General features: G+C 44.7%; 1 protein-coding gene across 1 annotated transcript in view; it reads left to right on the forward strand.

Annotated features, from left to right (window-relative positions):
• The first annotated feature begins 11,913 nt into the window (after window positions 1-11,913).
• The window catches only part of SNX30 (sorting nexin family member 30), a 67,308-nt gene continuing 60,892 nt past the window's right edge, over window positions 11,914-18,329 (forward strand). The window contains exon 1 of the mRNA XM_090038863.1: window positions 11,914-12,230. Coding sequence (XP_089894989.1) covers window positions 12,057-12,230 — 174 coding nt within the window. The 5' untranslated portion in view covers window positions 11,914-12,056. The remainder of the gene's footprint in view (window positions 12,231-18,329) is intronic.

Raw genomic sequence — 18,329 nt, forward strand, 5'->3', positions numbered from 1 at the left:
GCCAAGTGGAGAAGTTGAAATGCAATTTAGGAAAATTTTGTATCCATGCTTTGCATCTTATTTGGCAAATAGATTTTGAGGTTCAGAATGGCTTACTTGGCTATAAAAGTTTATCAGCAGAAGTCTAGAAGAGATCTATGATTTTTGAATAACAAATCTGCAGGCATTGTATGTAGGTTATCCTAAACATACCATCTTGTATCTATGCTTGCTATGGACATTATAAACAACCCCAGACCAAACTTAAACTTATTTTAGGGATGTTTTTGAGAGAAATTGAACATTTTATTGGGGTGTTTTTATAACCCTTTGCCTTGAAAGCCAGTTGCTTTACTTGCCCTCTATCCAACAGTGCAATTTGAAGGTTCGTGATGAATTCATTTCTTACTTGACTGAAGTGTATCACATGTTTCCACAATCACATGCCTATTACCTTCACAGGACTATGTGCATTGCCTTCACATAAACTATCACTTCTTAAAGGGCTTTGATCCAGTGAGGACTTACACATATTTGCCTCATTTTGCATGTTGATGAATAGCCCCATTGACTTCAGCATGACCTCTCCTGTGCATACAGTTGAACAGAGATAGAGGAAATTCCAATATCAGGGCCAAGATCTTCTAGTGCTGCAGGGCAAAAGCCAGGAGTTGCATTCCACTGAGAAGGGAGGTGTCCTCTCTTCTGAAATGGATGCTTATAATTCACTGGGCTTTCAATTCATGACATCATATATCATAAATGTAATTCTGAATAATTGTATATATGTATGCTCCTACCCAGCTGTATGCATGTGTTTACAAAGTACACATATACTAGGCCTCTGTGTAAATGGAACAAAGGCAACACAAGAAAAAAGTGGATGACCAGGAAAATGGTCAAGGGAAGAGTATGAAAAAAGGAGAGTGAGTTTTTATCTGACTTTGAACAAATGTTCGGGATACATTCCAAAAATCTTCTCTTTGTACATTATCCTTACTATAGGGAATGTGTATTATAGTGAGGTCCTAAATATTTAAGTGTTAAAATTATTAATGCTTTATACACTAACGCAGTAATGCTATGGGCTCTTCTGGCTGTTCTAGCAAGGAAACATGGAGTGGTGTTAAAGTCAAAATCGTCCAAGAATGATGAGAGAAGCGAGGGTTTTTTTGGGGTGATACCTTGATTGGACCAACAATAGTTGGCAGAGATGTTTGACATGCTTTTGGGTACAAAGTGAAGAAGGTCAGACCTAAAGAAAGGCACTTTGTGCCCCACAGCTTTGTCTAACATTTCTCCCAGCTAGACACTTAGTCCAGTAAATGATATCATGCAAAAAACCCCTTGCCTCTAGAAAAGAAATTCACCCTCAACTTTTCCTTTTACCAGTGTCTCCCTCCACAGTCTCATAAGCTATTAGCCATTTGACACCTTGTCTTCTGAACAACAAGTAAAAAGATAGAAGTGAAAATATATCATCAGAAGAGATGTTATCATCAGAAGATAATTGAGAGACTGCTCATCCCCACACTGAGTAGGTGTCATGCCATCTGCCGTGGTGAATATGTATTTGCAGTAAATGCCGGCTTGCTGGAGATGCAGAACAGGATGATTGTGTACCATTGCTGGTTAATGCTGCCTACCTTGGACTAGCAAATTGTCTATTCTGAAAGAACTTTTCCATTATTACTGGGGAGGATTCATAGTAATTGCTCCAATTCCTGTTGTGGATAAAAGCAGCCTTTTACCAAAAGGTTGTGTTACTGGAAAACTAGTTTTGGAGATTGCAGTGGTTTTTATTGACCTCTCATCTCCCTTTGAGCATATTTTAAACTTGACATTTTATATATACACACACATGCACATATATATATACACACATACACAAACATGCACACACATGCACACACACATATGTATATGCACTTATGTACACAGAGACATATGTATAAGTGCAACTTTTTTGGAATTTGGATTGGCAATAAATGAAGATTCAAATGCTGCCCCCTCTATACCTGGACACAGCATTCACCAAAGTTCTCTGTGTATAAGTAAGTGCAGAATTTGATTTTTCAATTTTGCAGTAGGGTTTTTGAAAAAATAATCAATCTTGCTAACGTTGACTCTACTTAACTCGTGATGACAATGACAGCAGCATATTATAGAGAAGGCTCTCAGGGCTACCAAACTTTTTAGTGCTGTATTTGACCTTTGTCTATACTGGGGCTTCCACCATTGGAGCTGCAGGAGTGGGCAGGTGTTGCTACAGATAGCTATGGTCAGATCTCATTTAACTTATTAGGTATGCAAGTGTCATTCTATTCCAGCCTGGCTGAGTACTTAAAAAAGCACTAATGCAAAAGGTGCATCTGTCTCCCCACACGTTTTTTGTGATTTAATTTTAAAGCTAAGATGATGGCTCGTTACAAAAGAAAGCCATATTAACAGCTTTCCAGGGACTCAAGCAAGACAAAAATATTGCACGCAGGCACGTAATGGATGGAAGTAGGATCTATTATGTAATACAGACACAGCCTTAGCCTATCTGAGTAAGGCAGAATTCTCAAAGGGTGTATTGTAAGCATGTGCCTAAGGTAATGATGCACAAACGTGTCCATGCAAAGAAAGAGACAATTATTTTCAGGAGTCCACCTGGAGCACAGACTGCAAATGAAAATGAAGGAGATGATCTGTGCAGTTAGGTAATGATTCCTATTACTACTCAGTAAGCGAAGAAACCCCATTTAAAACAACTGAGTTTGAGGGAGAAGGCAGGATCCGGTCCCAGGGTTCTATTATTAGTATGAACTGACCTTCAGATTTTCAAGAAATGGTGGAACAAATGTTAGTGTTCACAGGTGAATGCCAATCATTACTCATTTCCTTGTAGACATGTGTGGCCCATCTAATATATGCTTTCCTTTAAAATGTCAAATTGGAGCATCCAGCCACATAATGTATGGCATAACAGAGCTGACCCAGGGAGTTCAGGGCTCTTTGAGCCCCAGACAGGCCAGTGTGTGAACACATTCTGGTTCAATCTGTGCAGGTTAAACTAACCCACAAAGATTGAAATGATTCAGTCTTGGTTTTTTTGAATGTCTGTACTTGGATTGTATGTGTGTGTGGAACATTTGGGCCAATGATTACATTCAGAGTGTGAAAAAGCAGCTTCCAGGGCAGCGTGAGTGCACAGTGCATCTAGCTCAGTAGGTGCACCTCTGTGTGTGAATAGGCAACATGAATGTGTTAGATGCTGTATCCAGGCTGATGTGTGACTACACTGTGCATGACATGCCAGAATCCAGGCCAGGGTGGCTGCAGGAAGAGAGGAAAAGCCATGGCCCCTGAACATCTCTGTTCCATAAAGGTCAGGCTAATATGCAGTCTCCATGCTCTCCCAAGCAGAAGGGCCCAAAACTATGACCAGGGACAGACATTATACATAAACCGGTTTAAGTGATCAGAAACTGGTTTAAACCTGTAACAGAACAGAAGTTCAGTGAATATAAAACAGTTTAAAAACAGCTGAAACTGGTCTGAGATAACCTGATTGAATGTAGTATCAGACTTAACTGGTTTGGGTCAAACTGGTTTATGCAACGTCTGTCCCAGACCCCTTTCTGGTTTAAGTTAAATCAGAGTCCCCCAGCATCCCAACGTGCTCTCTGGGCTGGGCGGGGCTCTCTACTCCAGAGAGCTGGCTGGTCCTTCCCTCCTGCTCCCTCGCTGCAGCTCCAACAGAGACTGCACATACAGCAGGCTGGCTTCCTCCTGCCCCCCCACACCCTCACCTGCTCAAGCAGGGATCCTCCCTGCCTTACACAGACACCTCTCACCATTAGCTAGTATACCACGTGCTGGCTAAGACTTCATACAGTCTGTGCTGTGGGAGACAGGACAAAGGCAAATAGGACAGTGTTGGCGTAGGGCTTTTTGGAGATAATCAACAGGTAACTGGTAATGTCCCTCCATTCCTTCCTTGAAAAAAACTGTTTAAGAAGAGCTTCAACTAATGGAGAAAGGCTGTTGTTTTCTTAATGGGCTGATAAAGACTGAGTTAGGAATGATAATCACTGTGTTATCAACTCCCTGCTGGGCTGCTTGGGGGGGATGGGATACCCCTCCCTAATCAGAGCATCCTGCTTGGGCCTGGCCACACACTTCCTCAGCTCAGCACTATGGAAGGGAAAGGAGGGCTGCTTTAGCACCTCCTGGCTTCTAGCCTGAGCCACTGCAGGCATGTGCTAGCATTTCAGAGGGGAGGTCTGTACGATTACAAACTGGATTTGCCTAGCCAGGTTAGACTAACCTGCAAAGATTAACTCAGTTCATGCTCAGGCTTTTTGAATGTCTGTCCCTAGCCTGAGAATCAACTGGAAAGTTTCCTCATAGTGCATCCTTGTAAAGAACCATTGACAATGCGTAGGTGGTGCACGTGGGTGCATATGCACCCCCTAAGATTGGTGGTGCACCCCCTGCAAAAAGTGCTGCAGACACTGCCAGCGGCACCTGTAGGCAGTTGCCACTTGCCACCCCCCCTCCTCGTTGCTGACACCACTGGCGGCGTCTATGGGCGGTCCCCAATCGCCACTGGCTGCCACCGATGCTGCCGGCCATGTCTGTGGGTGGTAACCAACCACTGGTCGGAGCTCACCACCAACCCCCCCGCCTCCGGCCACCATGGCTGCCTGCAGGAGCTCACTGCTTGGCTCACCCCTCCCACTGACACCACTGCGGCTGCCTGTGAGAGCTCCCTGCTTGCTGCTGCCACTCCACCGCCACATGTGGGTGGTCGCTGTGCCCCCCCCAGCCTCCAGGGACACACGTGCATGTAAAGAACTGTAGTAGTGTGGCTTGGACAAACAACTTTTAGCAGAACCTTTCTGCTTGTCATCTTTGCAAAACAGCCCCTCTGTAATCCAGAGGAAAATTAATAGCCTGTAGGAATATTCTTTCAGTGGTACAGAATTGAAACTGTTAGCTCCAACATTAGTCATTGAGGTTATTGGATTCTTTACTGCATCTTTGAAATTCTTAACCCATAAAAGCATTCCAAAACTATCCCTTTGTTTACGTAGCCACTAGCAGTGCAAACATACCTTCTCTGCTCTGTCTTGGTTTTCAGTAGATATAATGGAAGCAAAAGAAACAGTTAGGACCTTATTAGGCATATTTATCAGGTTTTCCAAATTCACTTAGACTGAGAGAGAAATTGAATTCAAAGCTCTCTTGTTACTTGCTATGTGAATTATTTAATTTTCATTTAATGTCCTGTGTTTTGTCAAGGTGATTGTGTTTTACAGCTGAGTTTTGAATCTCGCTCAAACTCCAACACCAAGTGAATTAAAAATAAAAACAGCAATGAACATATTTTCTACATATGTTCACAATCAAATTCATGCCACACTAATTTGATTTATAGGAATGGAACACAGAATATTACAAACAGGCCTTTGAAATAATTCATCATTTCTGCAGTATGGAGATCCCCACAGTTCAGTGCTCCCAACTACATAAAACATGCACTTATGTTCAGCAGCACTTAGTTGTCCCTCCCTGGGTTTGCTTTCTTAAGGGCAGACCCAGGCATTCATATGTCCCAGTTACAAACATACAGTGATATCACTGAGGTGCCATGTGAGCATGAACCCTTTTACCTGGCTTTAGCAGCATAATCGAGATGTATCTTTTCCCCCTTTGTTTTTGTGCCAAATAAACAGTGGGCAAACAGTTTCCTGGATGAAGAACATTCAAAGCTCTCAAGTGCTTCCAATTAAGCATATAATAGTGTGTTGCCAGTTCTTGTGGTTTTATTTTGAACCATGTGGTATTTTGCTTTTTTTCTTAAAACTCTAAATCTAGGAGTCCAGTGATTACCAGGGATCCTGGTTTTCTCTGATAAAAAAAAATCTCCAATTTTTGGATTAAAAAAAGTAACCCAAAATCCACGTCTTTCCGTGATTAAAATAAAATACCATTCTATATCTGGAAAAAATATGGATTTTGGGTTACATTTTTAATCCAAAAATTTATTTTAAATCCAAAAATTGTATTTTTAAATCAAACAACCAGGATCCCTGGTGATTACATGACAACCTCAGCTTTCATTTAAAAAAGAACTTAAGTTTCTAGCTCTTGTGCTTAAAGGAGAAAGCTTGAAGATGTGACTTGTGTGCATCCAGAGACCAGAAGGCCACAAAATAAAAGAATCAAGATATTTTGTTTTTAAGAAACTTGGGTTTTTTTAAGTTAACTTCATGAATTTGGTGTCCCTATCAATAATTTTTAAGCAGTTAAGGTTACCCATACTGTGTTCAGCATCTGCAAGTCATCTATAATAATACAGCTACTTAAAACAGCTCATTAGGTAACTTACTAAATACTAATGGGTAAAAGCTATGAGTTTTATGGAATGCATATAATTAAAATTTATTTGTCAAAGGTCCAACTTTAAATTACCCATTTAAAGAAGAACAAAAATCCATTTGTAACTTTGCATTTAATCTTATCTAACAAAACGCTGTGCTCTACTTAAGGCTAGTAATGCATACATTTGACAAAGCATTTTCTCCTGTGCAAATAAGTCTGCTTATCTCCTATGTCAAGAGCTAACTAATATGAAATTCCACCCAAAGGACAGAGAGTGACAGATATGGCACAAATAGAAAAATATCTAATTTAATTATACTGCAAATGTGGGGAGGATTTTCAGCTACATCTCATTATAGCTAGGTTTGCCTATTTGTCTGAATTAGGGAGGCCCCATATTAATTCCCTCTGAACTTCTTCCAACAAGATTTTGGTCTGTTTACATCCTGGAGTACATAAATCTTCTTGTATTTTGCATGTGGTGATCTGATTTGTTATTTTAAAATTCTGTTTGGCTTTAACAAACTCCTTTTCACTAAGTAGTGAGTATCAGATAGAAGGGGAAGGATGACATGTATCAGCTTCAGGCAGAAACAGACCAGGCAACTTAGAGAAATGAAATTAGTAAACAGAGGCAGAAAAGCACATTGCATGGACATATTGCATTCACAATGATACATAAATCACTGATTGGGCTTGGAGTTTTAACCCTGTGCAGGGAAATATTGAATGGCTTCACTTTAAAAAACAGATGCTTAGGTACCAAAGTGATGATGAGTGTATAAAAATATGCCCAAGTAGGTAGGTAGAATAGCTGTTGTCATTTATACATATACAACTGTACCTAGCTGTGACCAAGAACACAAGTTTGCCCAGGGCTGTAAGTTTACCTGATAGGGTTCATATGGAGAATGGCCTTGAATTGGTAAACCTGCTCAGGGAGAAAGGTTAAAAAATGCATTATTGGAGCTTTTTTCTGCCTAACTAGCAAGGCTCTATATATACAGGTATGAAATCCGAGATTGCACATAACTTCCTCTGTGTTGCTAGAAAGGAATAATTTTCCTCTGAATTGTGCCAAATTGCCTGGATGGTGATTGTAAAACAGTGGTCACCAACCAGTGGATGATCCACTGGTAGATCTCAGAGCCTCTTGGAGTCAATCTGAGGCTGGGGTGGGAGGCTGAGTGCCCGCATGCATGCATGCATATGCCCCAGGCCAGCAGGTCAGTCCATGGAGGAGGAAAGGGAAGAGGTAGGGGCTAGGTTGAGGCCCCCGTGATGAGGGACAGTGCTGCAGAGGCAGGAGTAGCAGTAAGTTAAGTAGGACTCCGGCTGGGCGGGACCTACCTGCTGGGAAGGCACTCCCCCGAATAATTTTTTCTACCTCGATCTGCACCCCTCCCGCCCCAGATTTACCTCCTGCGCGGGGGGTGGGAGGGAGGTGGCGGCGCACAGATCTTGAGTTGCTTTTAAATGTCAAACATGATCTCCTACTTAAAAAGGTTGGAGACCACTGTTGTAAAGGTTTCCACACCATCTGCGTAGAGTTTAAATCTATTGGAAAAGAAGCTGGAGCATATTAAGATGCTTCATAAATGTATCCCTTATGTCCTGCCTTGGTTTCCCCCCTTTCCTTAGATAAATACAGTTTAGAAGCATAACAAGCAAGATATACTGCACAGTAGCCAGCAGACCTACGTCTGGTTCTTCACTGGGGCCTGAGAAGGCTATGGGTACGTTGGATAATAATAAGTAGTTATTTATAGTAGGAATTAGTGTTCATGGCTTTTCCTACATAAAATAGATTTTCCTCAAGCAATGAATGCCCCACGTGTTTCTGTCCGTATATTTATACTGCTGAGTGTTTACACTGGCCCCACACCTCACTTGCTTATGTAAGGACCTTGAGTAGCCTCATTGATTTAAGTGAATAATGCTCACATGTGAAAAATTAAACATGGAAAAATGCTTGCAGGATCCAGAGCCTCATCAGTAATATTTTTGAAGGGATTGTACTAGGAAGAGTTTTGCCTAATAGCAATCTTCAGCCAAGAATGTGCTACTTTATTAACCTAATTAAAAGAGTTTACAGAGAATAATTTAGCAGACAGTTGTAGCTTTTTGATCTGCTCAAAGCAGACCATGATTTCCACCTATTTATTAATTATTCAAAGACAAATAGCTTGGCATTTTTCATGCTACCAGCCCTGTGGATTGATCAGTCTCTTCTCTGTGGGCATGTCTAGATGTGCATTTACTGTGCAGTCAGTTACTACACAGTAAGTGGGAATAGGCCAGCATCTACACGTGCAGGTGTTATAGCACATTAATGCTTTAGTCCCAAATCTAACTAACTTTAGTCCCAAGCCAGTCCACACACAGTGTGACTGTGCAGTATGGCATCCAAACATGTGCTACTGAGCAGTAACTAATTGGGTGTAAATTTGATACTTGCATGATGCGCGCCAGTTGGTGTAAGTTGTCATATTTACTACACAGTACAGGCATGCATGTGTAGACATGTGCCAAACACTGTGCAGTAATTTCAGTTACTGTGCAGTAAGTGAATATGTACACACATGCCCTGTGAGTAACAGATATATGCTAAATATGTTGTCATGGGAAGGAGAAGAAGGAATCTGGTCCAGGAGTGAAGGGGCAAGGAGGGAAAATGGAAAGCATCCCAAGCCCTTGTTATGGAAAGAAAGATTGCCTAATGGTATGAAGGAGGGAAGAATAGGAACATCCAGGGCCTCTGTTATCAGGGGTTCATCTGGACCTGCCAGCATCAAGAAAGAACAGGGGCTTTTTATAAGGCATGAAAGGGGAATGGATGCACAGAGATACTCTGGCAAGGGGGAAGATTGTGGAACCTAGCAGGAAGGAACAGGGGCACAGTGAGAGACACTGATACAGGGGGAAAAGGGAATAGGGGCCCAAAGAGGGTTCTTGAAGGGGGACCTGAGATGCGTTGGTGACACGCACTGAGCTAGTGTGACGGGCCAGGGATGTGCAAGGAACTTCTTGTATGGCCAATGAGCTCAGCATGCAGAAGCTGTGATCTGTGTGACCCACTAGTTACTGTTATTACAAGAACCATCTAGACATCCCATCTGAGATCAAAGATCTATTTTGCAAGGTACTGTATTGGTGTACAGCTCACCATGTGTTAGACACTGCACAAAATAATGCACAACTTTTGGTTAGAACTAATAAAGAAAAAATAAAATCAAAATCTTAATGATCATTCTCAGCTATACATACAATCTAAGGCCAGGATCCTGCATTGAAGTCAATGGAACTATCCAGAGTTTACAGAGTCAATCACATGCCTAAATCTTTGTAGAACAGGGCTTAGATAGACAAGACAGATCAAGTGTGGGGAGGAAAAAAATTAAAGTGTATTGCCAATGTTCCTGGAGCAGCTGAGTTGTAGGTGCAGGAAAAGAACCATGAGTTGAAATCTTGGCCACACAAAGCTAATAGAAGCTTTGATAAACCGAGTTTTACCCACAGAATAAAAAAGGCATTTGTAAATATATGCAAGAGGCAAGAATTCTTGTAGGTAATACCTTTTATTGGACCAGCTGCATGATTAGGATAGACATAGGCAAGCTTTTAGGTGTCACAGTACTCTTCCTCAAGGTACTGTGATACCCGAAGGCCTGAGGAAGGGTAGTGGGATGTCTGAAAGCTAGCTTATGGTTATCCCAACCGTGTAGCTGGTCCAACAAAAAATATCATCTGCAAGAATTCTTGCTTCTTGCCTATTTCCTGGACCACCAGAGCAACAACATCACCTCAACACTACCAAAATGTTGTAAATATATGATTTTTATTTTGACTACCTCTTTCATAACCACCAGTGGGGCCACTGACTCCTCCAGTGAGAGGCTTCTTGAAAAGACTTAGGTATACATTTAACTGTATTTACTGAGTTTCTTTGAAATGTTGCACATAATTATGCGCACAGAAGAACAGACAGGAACTCAGGGCTGCAAAAATGTAAATAAATTTAATTATGCTACTACTTTCAAATTAAACATTTAGGCAAGTCTTCACGGGATTGGGGCCCATACAAAACAGAGAGCAAATATTCCATTCAGAAATGCATGTAACAGCAAGAGGGGAAAACAATTTCTTCCTGGCCCCATGTAGCAACCAGACAAGCCCAGAAGCATGGAGAATATTGTTAGCAGAGCACAGGCATATATGAAAGTATGTAATGTACACACATGAACATGCAAGGTAGGTACACAGCCACACAGTGCACATATATGAATATGCAATGTGCATGTATGAAATGCAGTGCATGCAAATGAGCATGAGATAAGTATATGAACATGTGATGGACATATATGAATAAGCAATCTGTGCATGAAATGCAGTGCGTGTATATGACCATGAGGTAAGTATATGAACATGTGATGGACATATATGAATAAGCAATCTGTGCATGAAATGCAGTGCGTGTATATGACCATGAGGTAAGTATATGAACATGTGATGGACATATATGAATATGCAATGTGTGTATGAGGGTGTGAGGGATAGGAATGAACATGTCATGAACATATATGAATATGCAATGTACACAGATGAATAGGCAACACGTGAGGTACATGTGTAATGTAGTGTACACATGTAGATATGCAATATGTGTATATGAACATGTGAGATGCATGGAAGAACATGTGATGCCCATAAATATGCAGTGTCTACACGTGGATATGCAGTGTGCATACATGAACAAGTGAGGTATGCACATGAACATGTGACACCCATTTATAAATATGCAATGTGCACACACGGATAGCAATTTGTGTATACGAACCTGTAGTGCCCATATGCAATGTACACACATGGATACACAGCATGCGTACATGAACAAGCGACTTATGTGCCCGACCACACCGTGTCCATATGTAAACATGCAATGCCCACACACAAGGACGCAACGCCTGCGTATCAGCAGACAAGGCACGTGCACGAAAACACAATGCGCATATATGACCCCGCCACGTGCATACCTGAACCTGCTGCAGTTGCCCACGAACACACAGGGCGCACATATAAATCTGCAACGCGTGCACCCCACCATGTAACGCATTTGAGCTTGCGATGCCCAGGGGCAAATACGCAAAGCACACATGAAGTGAGCATCTAGAACAGGGGTCAGGGCAACGTTTTTGGGCAGAGTGCCCCAAACACCTGCAACCTGCATTTGTAAGATGTTGGGTGCCAGGGGCAGGCGGAGCAGCAAGGGGTCCGATCCTTCTTGTGGCAGCGCAGCCCGGGCCCCTTCCCTGCCGTCTACCCCAGGCGGGCGTGCCAAGCAAATGCCTCTGAGTGCCACGCGGGCCCCATGCCGGGGGCTGCCTACGCCCGCGTGCAGGCGCGTCGCTCAGAGAGAACACGCACAACAGGCGTGAGCCGCGAGGGGGAGGCAGGGGGCGGGGCCTCGGCGCGGCGCGGCGCAGCACACCCCCGGCCCCGGGCGGCGGCGGCGGCGGCGGCGGCGGGGCGGGGCGTGCGCCGGGGCAGCTGGTGCCGCGCGGGCGCTTCCGCGTCTCCCCGGGCGGCGGCGGCGGCGGCGGCGGCGGGGGCGGGCCGGGGAGGATGGTGCTTTATAAGCGGGCGGGCGGGCTGCGGCCCCGCTGAGCTGCGGCCTTTGGCGCTTGCTCCAGCCCAGCCCAGCCATGTCGGGGCCCGCGGCCGCGCCGGGCTCGGGCACCCCCAAGGCGCTGCCGTCGTCGGGGCCGCGTTCGCTGCGGGACATGCCGCACCCGCTGGCGCCGGCGGGCAGCGAGGAGGCGGCGGCCGCGCTCAGCCCCAGCCCGGACCTGCCACTGCCCCGCAGCATCGCCGACAAGGTGCGTCTGCCCCTCGCAGGGCGCCGGGCGGCAGCGCTCCCCCGTGCCAGCCCGCGGCGCGGCTCGGCTCGGCTCGGAGCGGGGGGAGGCGACCTGCTGCTGCTGCAAGGGCTGCTAGGCCGGGCAGGGGCTTGCGCTGGCTTGGGCAGAGAGCAGCCGGTCTCCCTACGGGCAGGGCTTGACCCGTGGGGGAGCTTGGGCGGCTGAGCCCCCACCATAAGCGATGGGAGGCCCCTGCACTGCAGCCTCTGCCCCCAGCGGCAGTGCTGTGGCTCCTTCTGGTTGCCACTGTGTAATGCAGATCCTGCCTACAGGGGGCTGCAGTAGGTGCCCACGGCGCCTTGGGTCCAAGCCTGCCTTGGTAAGATCCTCCCCCCGACTTCCGTGAGGCGCTGTGCATCTGGGGCTTGGGGTAGGCCCTGCCATGCTGGCCTCCCCAGTGGGCAAGCTCCCTGCTGGGCACAAAGCCCCATGTCAGGGTCATCTCCAGGGTCATCTTGTGCTGTTCTTCAAGAGTTGACGGCCTCCCACCTCTTAAAGGGGTTGGGGTCCTGCCTGCAGTAGGGAGGGTGTAATGCCCCCACCATACCTGAATGGGAAGTGCTGTGTGGCTGCTTCTGGCTTGATCAGCAGGGAAATAGCTGGCATGTGAGTGCCTACTGCTTCAGGTATAAGAGTCATCATTTACCTGAGATGGAGGTGGAAATAGGGGGCTCAACTCTCTAAGCTCTGCATTGTCTGATTGTCAGGTTAAAGCGGAAGCTATTGTATGGGTCTTCTTTCTGCAGGTGTCAGAAGTGTTGGCCCTGTCAGCATCCAGGAGTCTTGCATTAGTAAGTGGTGAGGTGAACTCTGACACGGCTATGGTCATCTTGTTGCTGTTAGCTTTATTCTGAGATGGAATTGCACCATTGTGAATTCCCTTAGCATAAACCAGGGGGTCCCAGACCATCCTCTTTAGACTGGAAGCACCCCTTGGAAAAATTCCAGTTTCTTAGTTGTAGGGTTCGTATTACAGAAGAAGAACCAAGCAATTCTCTTTTTGCAGCAAAATGTCAAAAGACAGGCACAGGTTGGTGTTATGACGCCATGAATTCCTGTTTGAAATCTCTGGGTTTATCTGGTGGATTCTTCTCATGCACCTACCAGTGCTAACATTTGTGTGACACCCTTGGAAAGGATGGCAAGACACACCAGGGTGCTGAAGTGCCCTTATCAAGCATTGCTAGTGTAAACTGAGCTGTTAAACTCTCTACCCATGAGGGCAAAATCCTTGTGGGGAGGAGGGGTGGAGAGGGGTGTAGCTCAGAACCATGTCATAACACTTGCTCTAATTATTTGGGGCTAGGAGGTGGTGGAGGGAGAAGGCCTTGTCCCTGGGCACAGCTGACTGCATGTTCCTAGAAAGGCATCCTACAGTGCTTTCTCCATTACAGCTTGTAACAAGCCAACCAAAAGTCTTCTATAAACCCATCGTCTGAGATGAGAATAGTGTTCCCTTGATCTGTCTGGAGAAAATTGGCAGGAAAACCTAAAGGATAGACTTGCATGGCTATTCTTGAGGCTTTCCCACCTTCCTGTGCAGGATTAGCCCCTGCTTTGTTCAATGCCAGGAGAGTGGGTTGAGGAAATACTCCATACCTCCCCATTGAAAGATATCTTGTTTGGTCCTCTCCTATCACTAACTTCATGGCAGTAGTAAAACTTTAACTGCTTATCTTGCCCTTTCCCAAGTTGGTGAAGTTTAAACGCTGCTTCCTAGCTTGCCTGCCTGTCTTAATCTTTGACTGTGACTTGTTCATTCTCAAAAAGTGACTTCAGCCAGTGAACTAACAATGTTCAGAGCTTGAAATACTTGTCAGGGTTGGTCAGTTCTATAGCCTTTTTTGCATGGGGTTGATATCTCTTGGAGATGCATCTTTTCAAAAATTCCCACTTTGAATACAAGCTATGCTTTGTCCTTAGTGCCTAGCAAGTATCGTTTACTGAGAAGCATCATGGTGCTTTGTACAACTTGAGGTTGAGGTCCAAATTATCCCTGCTGTAAGCATACTTAATTCCACTGAGTCAGTAAGCTTGTGCCAGCACTGGGGCTGACCTTGACTGTCCCTTCACATCTGCCAGAATGCAGACTCCTAAAGTCATGATGCCTAATCAGTAGAGGAATGATACAATTACAGAGCCAGCATGAGAGGTTTGATTATGCATCAGTATGGGATTTTTTTGTTTGTTTGTTTCATATAGTAATGCTTCCAAAACTCTTTGAAAGCTGAACCCCTTACCTAACCTGTTAACTGGACAACATGGAGCACTTACATGGCCACTGCTGCATTTGTCCCCGTGCCTTGCTTTCTACACTACTTGGCTAGCAGTTTTTCTGCAGATAGGGATCATTTTAATCTTGGGTTAGCAAGTGTTGCAAGGTATGTCATAACTTGTGGAACTTGGTTTCTGTAGCACTGCTTTTATATAGCTATTCCATCCTAACCTGTATAAGAAAATTTATTTTGGGGTAAAACAATCCTGCAGCTTCTACCCTGTTCTTTGTACGTTTTACTTTCTTCTTAGTGGTGGTTTTACAATATGCCTCACTGTTTCTTGAACTTAAGTATCTATCAATGTTACTATGTTGCCTAGAGTCCTATAACATCACACATTTCTTTCTCTGATCAGTTGCACTGTGCAAGGTATTTGGTCATAAAGCTGGCTTCCTTCTCCAACTGAGTTTTTGACCTTTTTTTTTTTTTTTCTGGGGGGTGGGGAGGGAGGGATTGAAAGAATTCTTCTTTCTTCCCTCCAATTTACATTAAGTTAATCCCCCTTGCTCCCTCGGAGCTGGAGGAGTGGGGAGGCCAGCCACTTTGGCAGGTGTGCCATGAGCTAAGCTCTGTATCCTTGACAAGTGCTGCTCGGATCCCCTTTCCCCCACCTGTTGCTCTGCCCTGTCTTCCACTGTTCTCCCTGCTCCATCCACAGTCTGCCATGTGCCACATAGGCAACCTATGCTGCTTGTGGTACATATGCTACCACTAAGTTAGAGCATGCATATCATTCCGTTTTTAAATGTGTCCATCCACCAGAAAGCAAGCATCTTCTGACTCCTTTTTCTTTTGCATACTTAACTTTTTGTTCAGGATGCAGAATAGAAACTTCTGTTAGATTTAACAAATTCTGAACATGCGTAAATGAACTAGGCCAGACCAATTGTTCCCTCCCTAACCCCTCGATCATCAGTCTCCCAACATCATTATGTTAATGGTATGCTCTCCCTTCTTAAAAGGTGAGACTTGCACTGGGGGAATGCCTCTGGCAATGAGCATCTCAAACAGAACAATCATTCATTCCAGAAATTATCTCTGAACTGCTAGTGACACCAATTTTTAAAAAGCTCTGTGGAAAGGAACTACATCAAAATGGAAATCGGGAAGTAGATTTACTAGATTACAAATACTGATCTATCTGCTTACTCTGAAGGCTGAAGAGAAACCTTCACCAGCAAAAACAGCTTTGAGATTCTAGGTGGATTGTATTCTGTTCTTACGGTCTCAACAGAATTACTACTACAGTATTCTTTTAGCATCTATATAATGCCAGTGAAACTGCGCTCGTGAACTGAGGGCACAGTTAGGCCAGCAGAAACTTTAGGGTATGAATTAGAACCTGGGATTTACCTTCCTTGAAGGTTGCCTCTTGTAGATTAACTCGCTTATCTGGTCTATAATAGGCAAAGTGATCTGGGGCATAGCACAGGCTGCGTATGTGGTGGGGTGCATTGGATGTTAAAATGTCAAGGCATCTTGAGTTAAGGTGCAGATGCTAACCCTAGCTGTTGCGTGTCAGAGCACTGATTCCCAACCAGGGCCCTACAAGATCCTTTTAAGGGTGTAATGATATATACTACAGTTGGGTGTGCAAACCACTAGGGCTGTGCAAAATGACACCATTCCATTTCACCTTGAGTTTCAAGGTTTGGATGGAACAGTGTTTTGTACTGAACTTTCATCTTGATTCGAAACCAGCTGTTCTGTTTTTGCATCATTGAAACAGTAGGGATGTTTTGCTAGATCAGGCCAGGGGTGGGGAGTCAGCCTAGCTGGCCGACTTCCCATCCCCAGCGCTGTGGTCGAAACATTTTGACTAGCCTTGTTTTGAGGCCCTCTGTTCTGTTTTTTGTTTTGATTTTGCTTGTTTCTACCTTGAAATGAGTTGAAACAGTATCAAAACCAAAACAGCCAGCAAACCTTTGCACAGCCCTACAAACCACTACACATGGTTCCCAAAAGGAAACCTGAGACTTTAAGTGATCCATGGTGTCAACAACACTTCTGATGTGTTGAAAACACTTCTAAGTTCTTTGGGTCAGAAGAATTGCTCTACTAGCTGTTTGACTCTGCAAATGCCAGCTCGTATTTTTCCAAAGGGGTGGCTTGAGCCTAAAAATTGAGGACCGTTGTGTTGGAATATGGGCTAAAAGTGTGTGTGTGTGTGTGTGTTGGGAGAGGTTACAGTCCACCTCACAATGCAGTAATACTCTCAAATGAGGGGGCCGTTCTGAAAATTCAGAGCTCTACTTCAAGGTTCTCTGGCCAATATAAATTACCTGTGTGGGGGAGAAATGTGAAATCCCATGGTTTTTGTGGTGTGTGTGTGTGGTGTTTTTTTGGTGTGTGGTGTGGTTTTTAAATGGCTATCTACAACTTGTCTGGGTCCATCTCCATGTTGGCTTTCCTTGTAGGCAAACGGGGTCCATGACTTTCACAGCAGAGAAGCAGCTTTTAGGGCACTGCTTGAATGGGAGCCCTATTTGAAGTCACTAATAAAACTCCCATTGACTGCAGATAGAAGCAGGCCAATGAAGGGGGTGTATGGCTGGTTTTAAGCAACTCTAGTACATCTTTGGTGCTACTATTCTTTGTTGGACTACTTCCCTTGTGGGTTCAGAAGAGACTCGGCACTAATCAGTGTATGTGTGGCTGTCTGGGAGGGCAGTGGTGGGGAGATGAGTTGTGTGGTGGTGTTGTTTTTTTTTTTTTTGAGGGGTTTTTTTTATCCTCTGCTCTAGGGGAATAACTGGTTGCCTACACTTGTCAGTCTCTTGCAGAGTTACTACTCTGCCTCCTAAATACTCTACAGGAATTCCCATTTTATAGACATTGGCTGACAAACACGAAGTAGAAAGATCCTGAACTCTGTCCAGAAATTGATCTCTCATTTCACAGCCTTTGGGAGAGCTGTAAGTTGTGTCCACATTCCTGAAGTGGAAGTACGGACATGGATGAGATCCAAGAACTTGCTCTGTGATGGAAACAAATGACAAACTGTATTGGCAGTGTCAAAGCTTCAACTGCACTTCTGGTGAAGCAACTCTTTGTTTTGAAAGATGCCACAAAGCACTGACAGTCCCTTACAAGAGAAACAGTTGAATATTAATGGTTTTATGGTGCTGTGCTCTATCTTGCTGGATGTTTAAAACATCTCTTCCATCACTGACTCTTTTTTTTTTTTTTTGGTCCTTCCAGAAATTGTGGGTTTCAGCTACTTCAAAGCTTATTCAGTTAAACTAAGAATTCAGTATTGGAAACAAACCGCTTACCCTGACTGGTCCTCTAAACCAGGGTTGGCAACTTCCAACCCACAGGCTGGATGCAGCCCTGGGAGCCTCTAGATCTGCCCTGTGGAGCTAGAGGTCTTTGCCTGTGCCTGCACTGGCTCCAGGCAGCAAGGAGCCAGGGCCTGGGAGCTTCCAGCTGCACCCATGTCACTGCTGCTACTTCCTGCTTTCCTACCTCTGGTCTGACATAATGACTTCAGTCAGGAGCAGGAGGTCTTTTCCTGTGTTCATGTGCTCATGGGAGCTGTGCTTGTACCACCGCTGCTTCTAGCCTCCCCACTCTGCTGTTGCACAGGACTAGGTACCTACAAACTGCATCCATGCTGCTATCACTCCCACTTCTCCCTTGTCACCACAGCTGTGGTGTAAGTGCACCTTCCAGTTGGTGGGGAACTGTGCTAGCACCAGGCAGCTTCCAGCTGTTCTTGTGCTATGGTTGGAGTTGGGAGAAGTGGATGCCTGGTTTGAGCAGAGCTCCCCACTGAGTA

Source organism: Crocodylus siamensis, chromosome 3 (assembly GCF_052110815.1).
Source record: "Crocodylus siamensis isolate JL-2025a chromosome 3, ASM5211081v1, whole genome shotgun sequence".
NCBI classification, from domain to species: domain Eukaryota; kingdom Metazoa; phylum Chordata; order Crocodylia; family Crocodylidae; genus Crocodylus; species Crocodylus siamensis.